Here is a 20,357-nt window from a genome sequence, read left to right as displayed (position 1 = left end):
GTTGCGAACAGCCGGAGGTTTTAATACGACTTTCTGATTAGTTCAGTTTACTGTTGTAGCGTGGCGTGATTGGCCATATACTGGTTTACTTTGGTTCTGGTTGTACAAGTGTCAGTACAAAACCATTCATCTCTCTTACCACTCACTTCATATTGATATTTTTGGGGGATAAGTTGATGGGAAATTATTATAAATTTAAGTAAAAATTTAGATGTGGACGTTTTTATTTTCAAAGCAACAAAATTCTTTCGCGCACGCATTTCAGGGATTATCTCGACTTAGCTTTTGCGGTACACTTACAGCTATGTGCTGTGACCTCAAACTTTCCACAATCGAAGAAAAATCCATCTCTCGATCAAAGAAATCATCTCCAATTCCAGTGATATTAAATACACGGCTTCGTTATTTATAGGTCAGCAGGTTGTTGTTCACGTTGGTGATAATTACGACCGTGCTCTTTGAACGATCTTTTCGACCTTTCTCTCGGCAAGGAGTAATCACTTACTCACCACCACTATCACTATATCACGGAAGAATTCATAATTAAAAGTAATTCATTTTGGGACGTCCCATTTACGTATTTCCCAGTCATCAAACCCGTTGTAATATCTTGTAAGCTCTGACCGCAAGCAGGAGATCCATTTTATTTTTTGGCAGTGTTTGAGAGTCAGCTCTGTGTAGTTTGGTCTAGTTTGGTCAAAAACATTGTGTCACCGGATACACACGTAATTGTGTAAACTCTGGAGGATCAGGAAACGCTAGTACCATCCCACGTTATTATTAATCTTGATATTGACAGCTCTTAGACCCGAAGTGTTATAAACCCTTTGTTCGCCGATCGTTTGATATGTTATACTGAAGGTCGACAGCAGCGCACGGAGCTGAGATAAAATGAAAGGAGATAAGATACTATTTGAAGCATTAGAAAGGTAAGAACCAAATCAACAGGAAAAGTTTTTAAGAAGTACAAATGCATTCTATTTTACCATCTGTTTCAGGCGTCTTAAAACAATTCGCAGGTTGAGAGCGTCAGGAGCGGCTCCTGACTGCGTATGGCATGGATGGTTGGTTAATTGTGCTTTTATTAACTGCGCAATATTTCGCAATTATACTTACAAGGAAATTATGTTCGATTAGTCGAAAATAATTCTCTTATTTACTTCAAATCACGGTTCCAGTTTCAAGTAGATGTAATTTTTGTGAGCCTATAATATTTTCCACTAAATAGCAGGCGAGGAAGTCTTTCAAAATGACGAACGTACCTTTAATTCATGGATATTTTGTAAACCTTGTCAACTCTTGAGACAACTACGCAAATTCCTTTAGCATGACAAATCTTTTATTCTACCATTAACATTTAGTATTTGCTTCCATCTTTTCAACATGGTCAGGAAAGCTATCAACGGCTTTTTATTATTTAAACAATACCTTTGGCTGAAGATCGTTGACAAGTCTTGTTTGCAGACAAGCTGTTTTGTTTAGGTGGCGAAGTATGGCCTTGTTTCGACAGTAAAGTTAGTCATTGTTCAATTATTTCACGCACAGTGGTTGCTTTGTATTCCAATCATAATAAGAGATTTCCTGTTTCGCTGATTGCGTAAAATGTTACAATACTGGAATTTAAGAACTCCTAAATGAGCGATGATAGTTTGTAAATGATACTAAATGTTCTTAAAAGAAATTTTATGACTTTTTTTAAAGCACAGAAGGTCTCTTAAAAAAAAACCTATTGCTCAATCTAATGCCTTAGTCAAAGGTCAAAACATTGTTACTAAATTTGTAAAATGTGACAAATGGAAGGTATTTGAACTGCACAAAAGAAGCTATTTTTAAAAAATACTGACTGTTAACGTCATTCAAAAGGATTTTCTCTTTTTGTATGTGTGCAGCATGCATGGATGAGATAAAACAATAAACCAGTTTGCCGGCAATTATATTACTTTTGGTTAATAATAAGCTAACTCCACACACATGGTGATGTCCGGCTTGTTAACCGGTGTTGAATTCCCGCTCTTGTATCAAACCAACTCGTCGACTTTGCTCGGCGTTGAATTGTGACAAAATTATACCAACTGCGTTGTAAGGGTAAGGTGAGCTGGTTTCCGTGATTTCTGCATCGCCCATCCTTTACTATGCGAGTAGTTTCTTCCCATACTAATCCTGTGACGCGAATATGTAGCGAATATGCATAAAATTGGCTACAGTTATTGACTAATGTGCTTTAATTTGGGGTCGTGTTTTTTTTTTTTTTTTTTAGAGAAAAGTCGATTCACTTGAAAGCTGGAATGGAAAAAGAAGACAGCTTTTATGCGTTAGCCTTAGTCGTTGTAATACTTCTTGGACTGTGGATCATCAAAAGGCTCTACATTGATGAATTCGTCGAGAATTTTTCCGAAAAGTACGTCCTCCTTACAGGTTGCGACTCAGGGTTCGGCAGAGAAACAGCACTGCGACTCGATAGCTTAGGATTCAACGTATTCGCCACATGTTTAACAAGCGAAGGACAAACCCAGTTGACTGCAAGGTGTAGTAAACGGCTCAAAGCCATCCACTTAGACGTTACAAACTCCAAAGAGATCAGAGAAGCATTCAAGTTTGTGGTGCAAAATCTACCTGAAAACGCAGGTAAATTATTTGATAAAATTTTAATTTAATTAAGGATAACATGCAGACTTCTAGTTTTCGAAATTGATCGAGATATGCTTTGTTGCTGAGCTCAAAATATAACTGAGAATATATCGCGCGTGACTTTTCAAGTCCACGTTTGTTTATTTAAAAATTACGTAAATATTCAGTTAACGAACAATAAGCTAATATTTAAATCAACAGATCCTAGCTAAGGAATCTATAATCCGGACAAAAAATATTAGTTTAGCGCAAATCTCTAGATAAATGAACACAAAGCACCCATTTTAATAGGATTTCTCTGAAATCGCTCGCGCGTTTGATAAACCCAGGTCACATAATGAAGAAATGAGATAACTTGCATAACAAACCTCCAGTTGGAGGCGTTATCGGGCTGTGTGGTTGACATATTTTCTTTCACTTTCACTGATTAGTGATATATCAAAGCAGTTGTATTTATTTACTCGGATTGTTTGTGATGACTTTGCAATTCGCGTGTCTGAACATAATTCCGCGAAACAGTGGGACTTTCTTAAAACTGTTTAACTTCAGTTCAACCCGCCGTAACCTTTGAAAATCGACCTGACTGGATCAACAACCCGGCTATTTTAGCGACAATGCTACTCAGTCAGTTATCTGTGAGTTATCCGCTCAATGTATTATATACTGAGTATAATTATAGACTCTTCAATACAAGCACAGTTGCGATGGAAAGAAAAGCACGGAAAGATATAATCACGATATTTACGCATGTTTTGTTTTGGCCATGAATATAAAGGGCGGAAATAGCTTCCAGGACATAAAACGAGAGTAGGCATGAGTAAAACCGGAGGAGTTTAGTCACAGGAAATGTCACTATGTCAAGTATTTGGGAGAATAATGAGGACTCAAGCTCTTATTCTGGTCTCTTCTGGAGAAGTTAGATAATTCTAGATTTACCGTACTGATTACTTTCAACCGGCTGTCTCCAGAGTTGTTCACTTCAAAAGAGCTTATCACAAGCAGGAGACCATCTCATGTCATAAGATCATGAATACTGGTTTTTCTGTCATTTCAAAGATAACTTGATGTCTAGACTTATGCAAAAAAGCATTCTTTAAATTGTTTATTTTGGAACAAGCCCGAATAAGGGTGTTTAAACGATTATTCAGGGAAGGAGCTAACACCTAAAGTACATTGTATTCACTTTTAATCTGCCCTAAGGCACGAATGCGCGCAATTGACTGAAGTGCTTTGTCGATTCACCTTCAGCCCAAAGGGGAAGTGTTGGTCTTTACACGGTGTGATTACCTTTCATGGATTAAAATCCTTAGCAGAGAGAAAATTCCGCGGTATGTTTTCAGTTCAATATATTTGAAGAACGCAAATTAACACTTCAAAACCGCTTATATCCTGTCTAAAATATGGGACTTTTAGCTGCAAAGATTTGTTTTGCTATCGCTACTATGGTTTAGCTGCTTAGCGTTCTGTCACTTCGCAATGAGTTGAAAAAACAGGGTTTTTTTACGCTTCTGAAGTCGCCGGGTTTGATTAGGTTAGTTTGACATTGGAATTTAAAACTTTTGTTATTATAAACAGTGTCATTCTTCCCGTTACTCAAGCGTTTCAGATTAACGGTTCGAAATTTACATACTTTGTTGACCAACATAATACACCTAAACACTGAATACCGTAAAAGGATGAACTTTAGGGCGCGTCAGTTTTTTTCCCTCTTGGAAGCGGGAAGTAGCGGGGAAGTAAACACTTTTCTTACAACGCCCGGGTGTGGCTGCCAATTTTTTAAATACCTAGACTGCTTACATTTCGTTTTTCTGTGGAAAATCAGAAAGAGAAAGGGTCGCAGGTGTTAAGACAAGAAGAGGTAAGAGAAAGGTGTGGCTCACCCCAAGTCCTTCGCATCCAGAACGCCCTTTCTGCGTTCCCGTTTTTGGAAATAAACACCCGGGCGTTACGAGCATGGACGTTACTAGCTTTACTAGCTTTCTTGTACAAGAGAGGCTAGATGAAGGACACATTTTAAGCAATAGGGAGTTTAAGTAACCACGACGGCGACGCCGAGGACAACGTCGATTAAAAAATAAACCTATATTTTACGTGCGAATCTCACGGTTTTCTTAAGTCATTTACCTTGTTTATCAATGTCAAAACTATCACAGAACTTAGTCTGGAACACAGCAATGAATTTGAATTAGAAATTTAAAAAAATAACCGTCGTGGTTCGCGTTCTCCAGACAACACAGAATTTGATCATTTTACGTTGTTGTTTTGCAAATAAATTTATCAATAATTATCACGCACATACACAGCCATCGTTCTGCTCATTAAATATTTTGTTCAGCGGCGTTCCCGTTGCCGTTGCCTTGTCGTCGTGGTTGTCTTAAACTACCTAAGAACAAGACGCGGCAGAGAGAACATATGAACACCATGGGCTTAAAATCTTGTTGCATCCTGCAGGTCTTTGGGGTGTCATTAACAACGCTGGTATTGCCAAAGTTGGACCAATCGAGTGGCAGACAATTGAGGAGTACAAACAAGTGGCAGATGTCAATCTGTGGGGACTCATTGATGTCACTAAAGTGTTCTTACCGCTGATCAAGAAGGAGCGCGGTCGGATTATAAATATTGCTAGCATTGGAGGTGAGTGGGTTGTCAGATTTTAGTTTTCAAAGTACTGAAGTACAAGCAGTCAAACATGAAAGAGCTACCTAAAAACTTGTGAAGCGTAAAGAGTAGCACACGAAAGTACCGCACCGTAGCTCTCCTTGAATATTGTAACGCTGTATCATCCCAAGAGACTATGGTCTAGTCTCCTGTTTCATGCAAAGACTAAAGTCGAAACCATCTTGAACAGCTTTATTAACAGTACTACATGAAAATGCTGCTATACAAGTAGCTTTCCTTTGAATGGTCACACACGAGGGTTTCATCCACATGAACATAGTTACAACACCTTAACACACTAAAGTTTCGTTCACAGACTTCATAGACCACTTAATCGGCCTTGTTACGTCAAGTCTGCAAAGGGTCGGCCGAGTGGTTCATATAACAGGAGCTTATCCTGGTTTCCCCAACATGAAGCGACTACTCCCCACAGGGTGAGGTGCTAGTTCATTCCAGGATTACCCCCCAGCATTAAATTCGCCGGTATCCATTTACGCACCTCTCCCGGGTTGTCCAAAAGGTGGATGACGCTATCCACTGAATAAATCACTATCCAGGTGGATAGCATGGTTTGTTTTGTTAACACTTATCCACTGTATAGCGATTTATCCGGTGGATAGCGCTATGCAGGCTTTGAACAACTGGGGCCTGGAGAGGTACTTTGTCTCGCCTAAGAACCCAACGCAATGAAATTCGACGCAACTCCGATCTGAAGTCAACTGAACGAGCCAACCATTAAGCCAACGCGACTCCACGTAGACCAATTTGCGCAATGAAACAAACAGTGCCACAAGAAAGTACTGCTTCACGAGTCTCATTCACAGACTTAATTCAAAGTTAATGTATCAAAAATTGGTTTTAGTTTTGTCGCTGTAACTGGAATGGCCTATGTTTTGACATATATATGTATCTGCAGTTGACATTCCTATCAATGAAAACGTATGAAGTCACATATTACTTTCGCTTATCCTTGGTAGGTAGAGCGTGTTTGCCTCATGCATCGGCTTACTCCATCTCCAAGTTTGGAGTGGAGGCATTCTCTGACGCTCTCCGCCGTGAAATGGGTCCAACTGGCGTAAAGGTCAGCGTTGTAGAGCCAGGCTTCTTCCAGACAAATGTCACAAATCCCGACATTCTCAGGGAGCAGTGGCAGGTGCTCTGGACCACTCTCAACCACAGTTTGAGACAGGAGTATGGGGAGAACTTTTACCAGACTAGTAAGTAATGATTCCTCAGTGAGTCAGAGATATTTTATATGGTTAAATGCATAAAAAGAATTGAATGTGCGAGGGACTTTTGGTGAAAACTTGTACAAATAGTAATGAAAAGTTGAAAGTATACGGAGGAAATTACAAGAGCTAGTATTTCACACAGCGACGAAATTAATCGAGTCAAATAATTTAAAACGTTATGGAAAGATTTATTTTGTTGTTTTAAAACTCTCCCCCCATGCAAATATTTTTATCTCATGTCCAAAGATGAGTCAAAAGTCTAAGCTTCTATTTTAGAGAAAGGGAAAGAAATTCAAGGTCAACTTAACTTAACTTCAACTTTACTTTATTTTGCACTTACATTTTGAAATAACAATATTAGCATAAAAAAGAAGAAAAAAAGGAAATATAACAATCAAAAAGGTGACAATGGTATACAATTTGTACATGGAGGCTAACAGAACCGCGAGGTTATCGAGTTAGCCTCCATCTCGTTTGACTTAAAGAGGCTACGTCATTAATTTTGGCGTTAATGAATTCCACTTTAAATTTTTTAAACCACTTTACAATGAATACCAGCTGGCTAGTGATACGTGGCCGATGTGGGAAGGTAAGAGAACATCAAGATCTTCTCTCGAGGAAGATACCTTGTAATAAGGGAAAAAGTGCATAGCCGTTCTGGTGTGCAAACAAATTGCGTTTGTGCAGTACTAAAGACTTGTGTGAAGTATCTCAGGCTTCGAGCAGATGTCTCTCTAGTTGTATCGCCGACCATTTTGCGGTTTTTTTCTTTTTCAGGCGTGAAAAACATGCTGACTGGAATGGTAGACACATGCGCCTCACCCCACCTCTACAAAGTCGTGGATTCCATCGTTCACGCTCTGACGTCACGATTTCCGAAATCCAGGTACGTGGTTGGCTGGGACGCGAACTTACTTTGGATCTGGGTGTCCAGGCTCCCGGCCGGTGTAGGAGATGCCTTGTTGAATTTACTGGGTGAAAAGGCTCAACCTGACGCATGCGTAGTAGCGTCCTCGCAGCGAAGCCAAACGTCAAAGAGGCTTAATGGGAACAACAATGCAGTGAATGGATTTGCTGTATATAAACGATAATATTTATCATTTGGTTTTGTTTTGTTTATTCTGCGCCCAACCAAAGTGCTATGAACTGCTATAATTCTTGAACTGAGGCGCTATTTCGTAATAAAACTTAAGATAAAAGGTCGGAGGGGTCGAAACGTCGTGACTTTTTATCGTTACTTTTTGTTACAAAATCGATTTCTAAGAAATTCCTTATTAAAGCGTTATTCTCTGCTAAAAGTAAGAAGTTTCTTTAACAACTGAAAGGGTTATGTTAATAGCTAGTGGTATAATTTGTCATGGCGGCTTCTTCTCGGCTGTCGAAGTATGTCATTGGGTGCAGTATAGCAACCCCCATTATTTAGTTTATTGCTTACCACGAGACAACTCTTGATTTTAAAAGAGTGATGTTATTAGTCGCGCTATTCTTTTTAGTTTTTGCTGGCAAACGAGTATCGATCCAGCGGGCAGGCCTCCGAGTGGAATGAATATACCATAATGATATTATTGCCAGTTTATAGCAAGTTATAAATTATTCGTCTCCTGCGACCATATATATATATTTGTAAATTTTACATTTTAAGCCTACGATAAATGGGGAAGAGGGTACACTATTTATATTTGATTGACTAGGAGAATGGAAACAGTGTACTGTTTTTCAAAGTGGGAAAAAAGTCGGACTTTAAAACTCTGAAATCACAGTGTACCGCGAAAATACCAGGGTACGACTTATCAGTTCAAGCAACAAACGAAAAAATCTTCGTAGATGAGAAGGATTCCTTCTGTCCAATCAGAAATCAACATACAGTTTTCCGAATGTTGTCACGTTATTATTCATGTTCAATTTTCTAAAAAGAGCCCGACCGACTTTGAATTTTTTCGTTAGGACTGGAGTCACTCAAATAGAACTGATCATGAACGTACCGCCATTTTGAGTGTCTTCTTGTAAAATAAAGCAAAGAATTGTTATCTTTCATTAGCTATTTATAGGCGAATTTTATCGTATTCTATAGTTATAGGTACAAATTGTTGCTGTAAGTTTGTCAGTATTATCTTTTGAAAAAGACTTTTACAAGTATATAATCAGATGTTGTTATTATAATATATAAGAAAGGAGGAGCTTGTTTCTATATTGCTAAATAGTTTGTTCTTCTTTGGAAGAAAATCATTGTAATCCAAAATTGGATATATTCTTAAGTTTCCGTTTTTATTAAAGTACAAATAATATAAAAGCCATAAAAATTTCATTCAATTGTCAGTTTCGTCGTATCCACTTTGAATATCGTCAGGCAGTATATTTTCCCGTACTTCTCGTCAAGTGATGTCTTCTCTTGACTATCTTTTACAGACAGGGCACTTCAGAACGTGAATAATGCGCAGCTTTCTGCGCATCCCTAGCCCTACTTGCGGGCTCAGGTAATGCAGGCTGCAATGGGCCTGCAATGGTGAAAAGAACGGTGGGCTGTTATAAGGTACGCGAGGATGTCGTTCGGTTGACTTGTTTATGCTTGGGCAAGCATTAATTGTTTTTTTTCGGCATTTCACTGTTAAGAAAACAAGGCTTGTTTGGATGCTGCGATAAAAAAAAAACTAAAACTAAAAACTTTCCCCTACCCCCTAGAATATGCATGGGACCAAAACACAATAGGTACAGGTACTAAAGAAATCTGCGGGGAGTGGGAACGAGGCAATTTCTTAGTATTTTCAAAGGGCCACTTGCCTTACCCTGTAAGGGAGTTCATAAACGCCGTCGGACTACGAGTGGTCCCTCCTTCGCTTAGTCCGTCGAGCGAGACCGTAAATGAAGACCATAAAGCGCGAGGAAAAAATGACCGCTTGAAATCCTGGCGGGGACGCGTGTTTCTCGCCCCCTGGAGTTCGCGCGGCCATTTTTTTCTCGCAGTTTTCTTTCGCGCCACGCACGACGGACCAAGCGAAGAGGGACAACTCGTAGTCAATCCTCGTAGTCTAAAACGCCCTCAGCTAGCTACTCCTAACAAATGTCTGTCATTGTCTTTTAGTATGTCGTCATTTTGTGTCCAGATGACGAAGATGTTGACATCTGAAGGCCACGTTTTCGATTTCGTTTTCTCTTACTTAAATTTCCTCTCCCAATATTCTAACCCCAATAATCCTCCGTCCTACGGATTTCGCATTAAGACCCTTGAGAGATATCATCTCGAGAATAGGACCTATATCGAAACATCCTCTCTTGTTGAACGTAATTCCGGCTGAAATCACCTTGCTGTCTCGTTCACTTTTGAATAAAAAAACAATGACAAGAAAAGATGACGCACATAGCTACATTAAATTTCCCTCGCTTTATTGTAGAAACAGAGTTAACTCTTCAGACCATAACTGGCTATGCTACATACAAAACTTGAAAATTTTCAATCTTCCAATCTATGTTCAAGGGCTTGTAGCTGAAAAATACCGCCGTTATTGAATTACAAAACTAACCAAAAGTCATATCTTAGCAATATCTATGTAGTTATTTGATATGGCATGAGTGAACTCCTGCCAATCCTTAACTCATTATCGAGGACTGGCTCGTCACTCACGTAAGACTTGATCCTGACAGCGGCTAAGGCGATCATTGGTCAAAATCTTTGACATGGTTGCCACAGACATCACTTATCAAAATTCCCTGACTTTTCCCTGACAAAAATAGCATTTCCTTGACCAAAAAGTAATACAAAATGTCAGATCTAGTAGCAGCTTCTAGCGTGAACTTACAGCCGTCCTTTCTATTCGTCTATCAATCCTAAGTTTTAAAAATTTTCCTTCTTCATTAAGGAAAAATATCGTTGAGATCACACTTACCCCAAATGTTTCTTCCAGCCTTCAATGGTATTAAATCAGCCGTGTTAAATTATTTCAATTTTCCCTGACTTTTCTTCAAGATGTCAATTTTTCCTGACACAAAATTAAATTTCCTGACTTTGAAGAATTTTTTTTCCCAGACCATTTCTTGACCTGTGGCAACCATGTTTAAACCACTGAGTCGAGTTATGATCACACTATTACAAGGATGTTCAAAAGATGTAGCCTGCAAGGCCGTTCTCTGCATTCCCTACAGCATAGCATCTATAAGAGAACATTCGGCTTAGTAAGCCAGTTATCCACAAAAATATATATTCTCGAAATAGTTGAAAACGAGAGAAATAACCTAGGATAGGTTTAAAGGCTTCCCTTGACCCCTCCCAGCAAACTAAAACAACACTGCATGTTGCAAGACAACTCTTCTGTTCCCAAATTACATTTTTACCAGAACCGTTTCAAAATCCATCAAGTAAAAATGGTGCAAATAACTTAAAACTTGTAAGGAAACTGTACAACTTTGCTATAAAAGTATAAAACATACTGTGCTTAGAAAAGAGATGGCAACTAATAGAAAATTCAGATGTGCAAGTTAAACAAATGATAAATACAGAGTTAAACTTATAACCAATTCATTTGACCGTTCCTTTCGATAGATTCAGTTAACTTTTGACGGGATCATTGGGCTAGAAAAGTACTAGCCCTCCATCCAATTACGTCTTATTAACACCTGACCCCAAAAAAGCAACATCATAAAATAAAGAAAACGTTTTAACAAGTGTATCGTACTTGAAATGTTTAACTTAGTATAAAAAGTTCCTTTGAACCTTACTTCTGGGTAATCTGGCATTTGTAGCAAGCACAGTAACAGGAATTTAACTGTGAATTTTAAACCTAACTGACCAAGGAGTATGTTTCTCCAGGTCTTTTGTGTTCTGTGAATGTAATACATCACCATTGCTAGACTACACTAGTCTGTCTGCCAATTTACCACTTTAGAAACAAGAAGAAATCTGTGGGGCTAGTCTAATCTCACAGTCGCTTGTGTTGATGGGAACAAAACAAAAGATGAGAGGCCATAATTATTGTCTCCAGTAAAGGTACCACAAGGGATTGCAAGATAAGGCTTACCCCAGATTTCGTCTCATTTGTAAAGTGGCAAATTGAGTACCTTAATTAAGCCTAAACTTTAGCCATGTTCTATTAAAAATAGTCTCATCTCACTGGTACGCAATTAACAAAAAGTCTCAACAGTTGTACAGGTTGAGAAACTTGAGTTGACAGCTACACGGAAAAGCTTTCCAGTGTTCAAACAGGCACACAACTTGAACCGATTAGAGGAGGCGACTGGGGCTCCAGTGGGTGTGGCAAGGACGTCACCGTCAAAATAAACTCCCTTTGCTGCATCAAAAACAATTTCTTTGTTCTGTGGGGACAAAAATGATTAGTTTGCAAAAATAAAATAAGAAGATAATTTGTTAGAAATGCAATTACACATTAGTGTCGATTACCGTAAATTTAAATTTAAATTCAGGTTAATGATACTGTAAATTCCAAGAATAACATATCCCCTAGTTAAAAATACAACCTTCTAAAACCAAGCCTTCCAAGTCGTAGACTTGGAAATACTTCTGAAATTATAGTATAAGCCAGTGGGCTTGTGGATTTCCTAGGTTAAATAATGCAGTTTCTAAAGGTTTTACACGTTTTTAAACATCAACACCGAGTACTTTAAAGCAGTCTTCAAGCCCCCAAATCTGAGGTGCAAATTCTTTGCAATACTAAGCTCTATTAGTAGGTGCAAGTGCACAGCTCTTAAAGAATATAACCTGAACCTCTGCTAACAAGCCCATCTGAAAATAAATAAACCTGCCAAAAGAATCTTTGAATGGAAAAATATAAGCCCAGGACTTTCTTTCAGAATCTTACTTTGCATTGTTCTTGGAATTGTGACCAGGTCTTAAGATGACATACGCATATCAAGACTTATAACAACATTTACTTACCAAGCTTGACGAAATGTCCACACCTTCATCAGCATCAAAGTGAAACACTTTTCCATCAAAGTGCAAGCCCTCGTGTCCCTCCACTGAAATGGTTTTCTCAGAGGTCACCGTCAAATTCTGATCTTCATTGCTTACAACCTGAAAAATGAAGTGAACATGAAATTTCTAGTTTTCAAGATTTCTGAGGAAGTAGGATATTGCATCAGAGGAACCACTGCAAAGAAACGGGAGATCACCGTAAACACTACTAACACATGAACTGACTAGTGTGTTTCAGTAATATCTAGCTTCCTTAGACAGCCACAATGGTGCGATTTGCACAATCAACCTCAAATCCTTCCCAATCGCACAATTCATGGAAAATCGCATACCGGTAATTCATAAAAAAAATAGTGTAGTTTAAACAAAACAAACCATTAGTTAACCCTTTATCTGAAAAAAAAAAAACCCACATCTACACACCACATTGAGATGATTAGCCTTTAAAACAGCCCAGAAAACCTTCTGCAATCTTCGATTTTGCAAACAATTGAAGTTCCAGGCATTTTTTGGCACATCCAGGGACTGGTGATAGTTTTCATTCCAAAAAAATTGTCTATTGCTGGAACCCAAACAGTCACAATCTTTGCTTTGGTCAATCAGAGTTCTCAGTATAAATTCAAAGATTGATCCACTGCAGCTTGACAGGTCAAGAGACCTGATAACTTAAACTTACTCGGTGAGTAACTAGCGAATCCCCAGCAACTGTGAAAGCGCTGATCGTTTCTGGATTGACATGCCACACACTTCCATTCAAGTTGAGAATAGTCTTCTTTACATATGGATCCACAAATCTAAAGCCATGCTTAGCCTGGATCTCTGTCAAATCTGCTCCGACATGCACTGGAAAAGTTTTAACAGATATATATTAAGATTAAATTTCTTCTTCTGATGTAATGACCTTTTAATTTATGCTTTACCAGTAAGTTTCCATATGACTGGTCACACTACTGGGCCAGGTTGTGCAAAAGCCGGTTGACGCTAACTCAGGATTAAAAGTGAACCAAAGTCTAAATTTTTCTTGTATTAATATGATTTTCACTGCTTAGAATGTTTGTGTAGTTTGAGATTATTCAAAGTCAAAAAGAAAGAAACAGAAAATTTTACCGCAAAGTTACAAAACTAAAATCAAAATTCCTGCTAATCGTAGGTAAGCTTAATCAGGCTTTGAACAACCTGACCCTGGTGTATAAGTGTTGGTTTTAATCATACATGTAACTGAGTTATGGCGGAGCTTCAGCGGCCCTTGGGGCTGCCAAGCAGAGCCCCATATTCATATACAAAAGAAAACGAAATCCATAAAGTCAAAAAAAAAAGGAACAAAATATTACCGCAAAGTTACAAAACTAAAATCAAAATTCCTGCTAATCGTAGGTAAGCTTAATCGAGCTTTGAACAACCTGGCCCTGGTGTATAAGTGTTGGTTTTAATCATAACTGAGTTATGGCAGAGCTCCAGCAGCCCTTGGGGCTGCCAAGCAGAGCCCCATATTCATATACGAAAGAAAACGAAACCCACAAATTAATTTTCTCATGGTTATCATAGCTAGCAGTATTGCTCGTGGGCACATAGGCATGCATGTATGTAATAAAAATTATTATTGCATAACGAAAAGGGAAATTATTTTGATACTAAACCTATATCTCTTAACCAGCATTAAGTAATTATTAAATGTGGGGCCAGCAAGGAGAATTAATTGATAACTTAATCCACAGATGCAAGATAAAATATATGTAACTTACTTACGATATGTTGTGTGTCAATATCATTAATGATGAAACAAAACAAGACAAAACAAAGTTAACATACTTTGTGCACTGTTTGTTAAAGGGCCACCATGAAATATAACCTGAAAATATAAACAAATTGCTCTAAGAAAAATGCTTATCTCCATTTTCATGAATGCCTTTGTATCAGGCTCCTACATGTACATGGTAAAAGTCTGCATATGAGCCAAGTGGCCCATCAGACCAGAGCTTATCTTGGTTTTTGTTGCATGAAGTGACTAGGGGTATTTCTACTCCCCCACTGGATGGGGGCAACCCCCCAGCATTAAATTCACCAGTACCCATTCAAACACCTTAGTGAGGAGAGGCACTGTGGGAGTAAAGTGTCTTAACCAGGAACACAACGCAACAATCCCGGCCAAGGCTTGAACCTGGACTGTTCAATCTGATATACAGTCTTCTACATGTACACAGACAATGATTGATTTCATTGTGTTCTCTGGGCAGCAAGAAAGTCTTTTTTTGGACCTGCTAAATGACCTGCAAGGATTGTGCAAAACAAATGTGCTGTTTTCTACAAATCAGCAGCTGAAACCAAAGTTGCCTGCTGCTTATTTTCCTGCATAAGGAAATATTACATTTTAATTTAATAGTTTCATCACAATCTTTGCTTTTAATTAGCTGTAATTGACCAAGGATGTCATAAGTTTGATTTGGATTGGGTTTCAGGATGGTCTCTGGATTGTTTTCTCAACATTCCAAACAAGAATTAAATATACAGTGTCGTACATGTAGTCAGCTGTACTTAACGGTTTCAGTCTACAGTAGCTACTCCAGGGTCAACCATCTACTTGCAAGGTTAAGATTATTTCAAGAACTGTTCTAAATGCAAATATAATATTAAAAACGTATATATCTTAATTAACCAGTCGCCCAATGGTGGCTGTTCTGGGCAAATGAACATGAATTTTATAGCATGGTGTTAATAAACCAAACTGGCAGGAGGCAGACCAGTCAAGTATTCTTCTTGTTGTTGTAGACTATTTACAAGTGTGGCAGAGGAGTTGAACTTGGGACTAATGAGAACACCATCAGCTAGTGGTCAGAATTGGGCTAAATCTGCCATCTGCAGGTTTCAAGTCTGGCACCCTAATGGTAAACACTTGGCCATGTTGCCTCCAATATATGTTGGGCACATCCCAAAGAAAAATTTTAGTCCCCATTTTTTTTTTTTTTTCCAATTCAAGGCTAAAAGTCTGATGGACAGCTCACTAGTTAATACATGTAATAGATCAATTTCAATATATCAAAGTTCAGCCAAAAACAATGGACCTCAGTATGAGGCTCTGGGAAATAACGACTGAGTTCCTGGGGTTTATTCCCCAGAGCCTCATGCTGAGGTCTATTGCTTTAGGCTGAGTTTTAATATATCAAAATTGGTCTATTAGGCTATCATGTCTCTTCAAAGAATTTTTCTTAAACACAGCTTACCTGCTTGTCCTCGGTATCTAAGACCAGATTGTGGTCTTTGAAAGTTCCAGCTTGATTCTTGTACAAAGTTACAGAGTTCATATCACTTGAACAAGTAAAACGAAGATTTCCCGTCTTGAAAAATGATAAGCACTTCATTCCACCCTTGTTTATTTGCAGGACATTATACAAGATGGCAAGCATCTGTGAAAAGAATGATAAAAAAATACTTATACTAAGTTGTACAATGTCAAAAAAATTAAAATTTTTTTTTAAGGTAGAAAAAATCCCAGACAGTTGAGAGTTTCAATGCTCCCTAACTTTCCTGACCATTCCTGTCTTATGAAAACATGACAAATGATGTAAATGTTACCTAACTGGAGGTACATAGGGAAACAGAAAATGTCTGTTAACTATTTTTGCAACATTTACATCCCAGATATATCTGCAATGGTTGAAAACAAGAGCTTAATAATTTTATGAAAACATAAATTGGAATGGTCTTGGATGTCAGCCCAGAAGGTCAGAACTTTTCAGGCCAGAACTTCAGAGATCTAAACACCTTTGAGACACTAATTTGAAATCACTGTTTCAAATTTATCCTGTATTTTTCTACAGCCTTAGCACATTTGAGTAAAACCAGTTACAACAAACTCTCATAACTGTGCTACTTTTTGTGATTAGATGGTTCACATGTCTAAATATACTTACCACAAGATTCACAATGACAATAAGAGTCAGAATGTATAAAACAGCAAAGAATATCCAACTTTTCCTTCCCCGTATTCCAGTCCTGTGGAGGTATCGCTCCCGCACATTGACACGACCAGCTGTAAAGTTGCTCTCATGTTCATCCACTGCTTTCTGTTTTTCCACGAGCTTCTCTCGCATTGATGTGCGAGACTTGGAATTCTCTCTCCTCTAAAGTTAGAAAGAGCATGTCTTATTAGAATCTTTCAAGCAAGACTTAGACATAATTCAATCAGTACAGATGCAAGAGTCTTCTAAATACAAGATTTTAAAAGGCACTTTTTAAATTCAGGACTTCTAAGTTATAAATACTAAACAAATTGTTTGCCAAGATCTATAAATTGAATATTATTCTAGAACTCTGAGTGAAAAAAAGCATCTATTTCCATGCTCAGCTCAGCCCCTGTGTGTAATGTTGTCAGAGATTACATGTACTCAAACAAAAAAATACATATTCCTCTTTGGTAACTAGACAGCCTTCGATAAAAAAATATATATATATGAAAAGGAAGAAAAGTCATGTTTGTTAGCTTGGGGCAAGTTACACAGCAAGAAAGATATACTTTTATAGTCAGTGACACATTAAGCTACATGTAAAAATAATTTTTTGTTCTGTCAGCAGACAAATATACATTGTTTAACTGAGGTGTGACTTTTGTTAAGGGAATTTGGAATTCTTCTTCTGAGTAGTCTGTGTCACTGACCTTTCCAAAAAGAGAAATATCTCACTAGATATACTTGCAACAGGACTCAATACTGCGATTAATACTTTACACTCTGAGCCAACCGTGAAAATTCAATATCAGGAAAGCATGAAAACTTTGGGGTTTTACATCTCAATATCTCTACAAAAGTTCTGTTAGATTACTTAAAACCAAAAAAAAAAAATTGTTGCTTCAGCATTAAATAAAAATGGCTTTGTCGTCTCTCATCTTATGATCCATGGAATGCCAAAGAAACATAATTTTCCATAAATATTACCCTGTTTAACCCTGCCAGCAACATTAAGTAAACATATGTTGTACAAGTTAATTAATAAGTGAGTGATGTTGGGTCAGCTACAATCTGCTCAATATTATATTCATCTACACGCATTAATTAATTCAGCGACACTTTCAAGCATAACTTTCCTCTTGAAAAAGACCCTTGCTCACCAGTAATCTTACGCCTGTTCATAATCTGACAGCGTCCTGTGCAAAAGTTGCTGAAGGAAAACCTCGAAAAATATGAAAATCTCTACCCAGAAACCCTGCAGAGCCATTATTACCTTAAATGATATGTTACAAGTATTTGAAAGATGATATTACCAGAAACCTGCAGTTGCAAGCATGTGTAGAATGTGAAAATGTCTTCAGTTAACAATTAGAAGCTTTTGATTCGAGTTGACAACATCTAGCATTTCAAAAGTTAAGCTTAAAATCAAATGTTTAACAACTGAAGAGCTACGTAACTACAACCTCATCATCGTGTGTTGTTCGTGATCAATCAATTTTCCTAAGTAAATGAAGGCCTAATCTTAACCTAAGTTAAACTTAGTTCTATACAATTCCGTGAGTAATTCACAAATCACGCTTACGTTTCGCTTCCATGTAAATCTTGAAACCGTTCAAAACAATTTCGTAACGATCGTTTAAACATGATATTAAAACTGGCTTATTTAAGCTTAAGTAGAAACTGTTCTGCCGCCAACAAAAAAGTTTATAGGAAGCGCTCAACAGACTTTGGAAGCAGTTTGTAACTGATCTGTTCGAAGCAAATGTACAGAATAGTCACTACCATCTCTTTGTACGCAGATTTCCCTTAAATAGCAAAACAATAACTTACGTGTAGGTTTTCTCTCGACATGATACTTTTACTCCTTACAGGAACCAGCACGAAAGGAAACAAGGCTTTTTGACAGTCTAATATTGGATCACATCTTCAGCGTTATGAAGGACTCTAACTGAGATTTGGAGAGATGTAAACAGCGGCGTTGTGCATGCGTAGCTGAGGTGTGGTACATACCGTGGGCGCTGAAGCGGGAATCGATGGATCGGTCACATGTAAATTCACTGTATAGTTAGGGATATTCTCTAGAAAATTGCTCTTTTATCTATCTAAAAATTATTCATTCATTTATATACATGCGACTATTTAAAGATTTGAAAGGAGGAGAAAGTTAGTAAAGATTTTCCAGATTTGAACGTATTTATTATTTCTGATCAAGAGTTTCTGTTATAATTACTGAAGTTGAAAGCTTGAAATGACCGAAAAATAAGAGTTTTTTTCTAAAAATGTCTATATCTCCATTATGCTCGCAAAATACTGCCAACTGCAACAATTGTCTCCATTGTCGACACCCCTCTCCCCCACCCCGTACCGCTCCCCACCAAGAAACAACGGGTACGGGAGTAAGTTTATAATCCGCTTGCTCTAGCGCTCTTGCTCTTTAATGCAAAATGAAACCAAAAGTTGATATTCCTGCTTGCCATGAATGCTGCAGCACTCACGCGTGAGCTATGTGCTCTTCTCGATTTGTTGATCGTTGCCGGTTTAGGTGTGTAACAAAATCGTAGATTTTGCTTTTCAGTTGTCGTTTAGGGTTGCACACGATGGGGAAGTGAAAAGAAGTGATCTAGAGCTTGTTTCAGTTCTAAGATAGAGAATTCTCTATCTCTAGAAATGGTTTTCAAGTCTTTAAACGGTTAGGCTCAAATTACTTGACGTGGTCTGCTGTTCGTTGCTCTGTGCCAAAGCATTTAAGGAATCTCATCGTCGATAGAAACGTTTTAAATACACTTGAGTTAAAATGTGGTAACAAAGATTTTGATCCTCTCTCGAGCAAGAGTAGAAACTTTTATGCTTTTCTCATTCAAGAAAAAGCCAAACATTCAAGAGGGTTCTCTAAACTAATGTCAGATTTTAACCTCTCGAGAAACATTAGAACATTTCTTTTATCGATCCTCCTTCTCAACAGAATTTTGGACTAATTTTGAAGACTTTTGGTTGACAGTAACCAGGGAGCAAATAAAACTGGAATGTATTAACATTATATTAGGAATATTAGATCAGAGATCTAACCTCCTGAACCTGCTCAACTACTTTATCATTTTAAGTAAAATTTATTTATGGAATTGTCGCAAAAATAAACAAATCCCTCTCTTTTTCCCTTTCGAAGATGTGGTCAAGAGAAAATATGAAATTGAAAAGCTTATAGCCTCTCAAAGCATCTTAAGCTTAAAACATTTTCAGGCAAAATGGAACCTAGTTTTGAATAACAATCCAATTTTTTTTGTAAAGGAGTAAGTGCTGCTTGTAAATTATCTAAATTTATATGTACATTCATGATAATTCATATACCTGCGTGTAATTTTATATAAAGTATCTTGTTAACAGAAAAAGTAATTGTGTAATTAGAGTACAATGTAGAGCAAGATTTGTATTATCAGTTGTGTAGGCAGAGCATCTGTAGTAGTTGTTGTGTGTAATCGTAGTGTTAGTAGTAATCGTAGTGTAAGTAACGGTCGTATTGTAAGTAATGTCAGTAGTGGCGTAAGTAATATTAGTATTGTAAGCATTGTAGGTAATGTTAGTATTGTAAGAAGTCTTAATAGTGTAAGTAATGTTAGTATTGTATGCAATAGTAAAAAAAAAAAAAGTCTTTAAACGATCTTGTTCCGGAATATCTCACGTCTAAATTTATAAAGCGAAATGAATCAAGCTATTCTCTGAGGGACTCGGTAAACAAACTTGTTGTCCCCTTTCCAAGAACTAACTCCATGAAAAATAGTTTTAGTTACAGCGGCGCTTCCCTTTGGAACAGCTAACCCTGTAACATTAGAGAGTCTGGTTCATTGGACAAATTTAATCGCCTTCTCTACTATAATTTTTAAACACGGCATTCATGGAAACCAGGATTTTTCTTAAGTGGCATATTAATGTAAGTTAATATAATGTTAGGATTTGGATTTTTAGTCATTATTATGTAAT

The 20,357-nt window shown here is 37.6% G+C and overlaps 2 protein-coding genes across 3 annotated transcripts; one reads left to right on the top strand and one right to left on the bottom strand.

Moving 5' to 3' along the window:
• Positions 1 to 627: 627 nt before the first annotated feature.
• On the top strand, positions 628 to 8,771 carry LOC145496709 (retinol dehydrogenase 16-like). 2 transcript variants are annotated; one of them, XM_081476445.1, is made up of 5 exons: positions 628 to 929; positions 2,258 to 2,625; positions 5,080 to 5,262; positions 6,264 to 6,503; positions 7,296 to 8,771. In XM_081476445.1, exons 1-5 carry the CDS (start codon positions 892 to 894, stop codon positions 7,607 to 7,609), a joined length of 1,143 nt encoding a protein of 380 aa, XP_081332571.1. In that variant the 5' UTR covers positions 628 to 891; the 3' UTR covers positions 7,610 to 8,771. The 2 variants fall into 2 exon arrangements, with proteins under 2 accessions (XP_081332571.1, XP_081332572.1); XM_081476446.1 differs by having other exon boundaries at positions 628 to 2,085; positions 7,296 to 8,769.
• A 1,099-nt stretch (positions 8,772 to 9,870) lies between these two features.
• Positions 9,871 to 18,858, bottom strand: LOC145496710 (beta-sarcoglycan-like). Its single transcript, XM_081476447.1, has 7 exons — positions 18,213 to 18,858; positions 16,350 to 16,559; positions 15,660 to 15,842; positions 14,251 to 14,290; positions 13,118 to 13,284; positions 12,403 to 12,540; positions 9,871 to 11,822 (listed from the first exon to the last, which is right to left on the bottom strand). Exons 1-7 carry the CDS (start codon positions 18,231 to 18,233, stop codon positions 11,631 to 11,633), a joined length of 951 nt encoding a protein of 316 aa, XP_081332573.1. The 5' UTR covers positions 18,234 to 18,858; the 3' UTR covers positions 9,871 to 11,630.
• Between the last annotated feature and the right edge of the window lie 1,499 nt (positions 18,859 to 20,357).

Source organism: Orbicella franksi, chromosome 9, assembly GCF_964199315.1.
Source record: "Orbicella franksi chromosome 9, jaOrbFran1.1, whole genome shotgun sequence".
In the NCBI taxonomy this organism is placed as follows: Eukaryota; Metazoa; Cnidaria; class Anthozoa; order Scleractinia; family Merulinidae; genus Orbicella; species Orbicella franksi.
The sequence above is the reverse complement of the archived record's forward strand: the minus strand, read 5'-3'. Positions and strand labels throughout refer to the sequence as shown.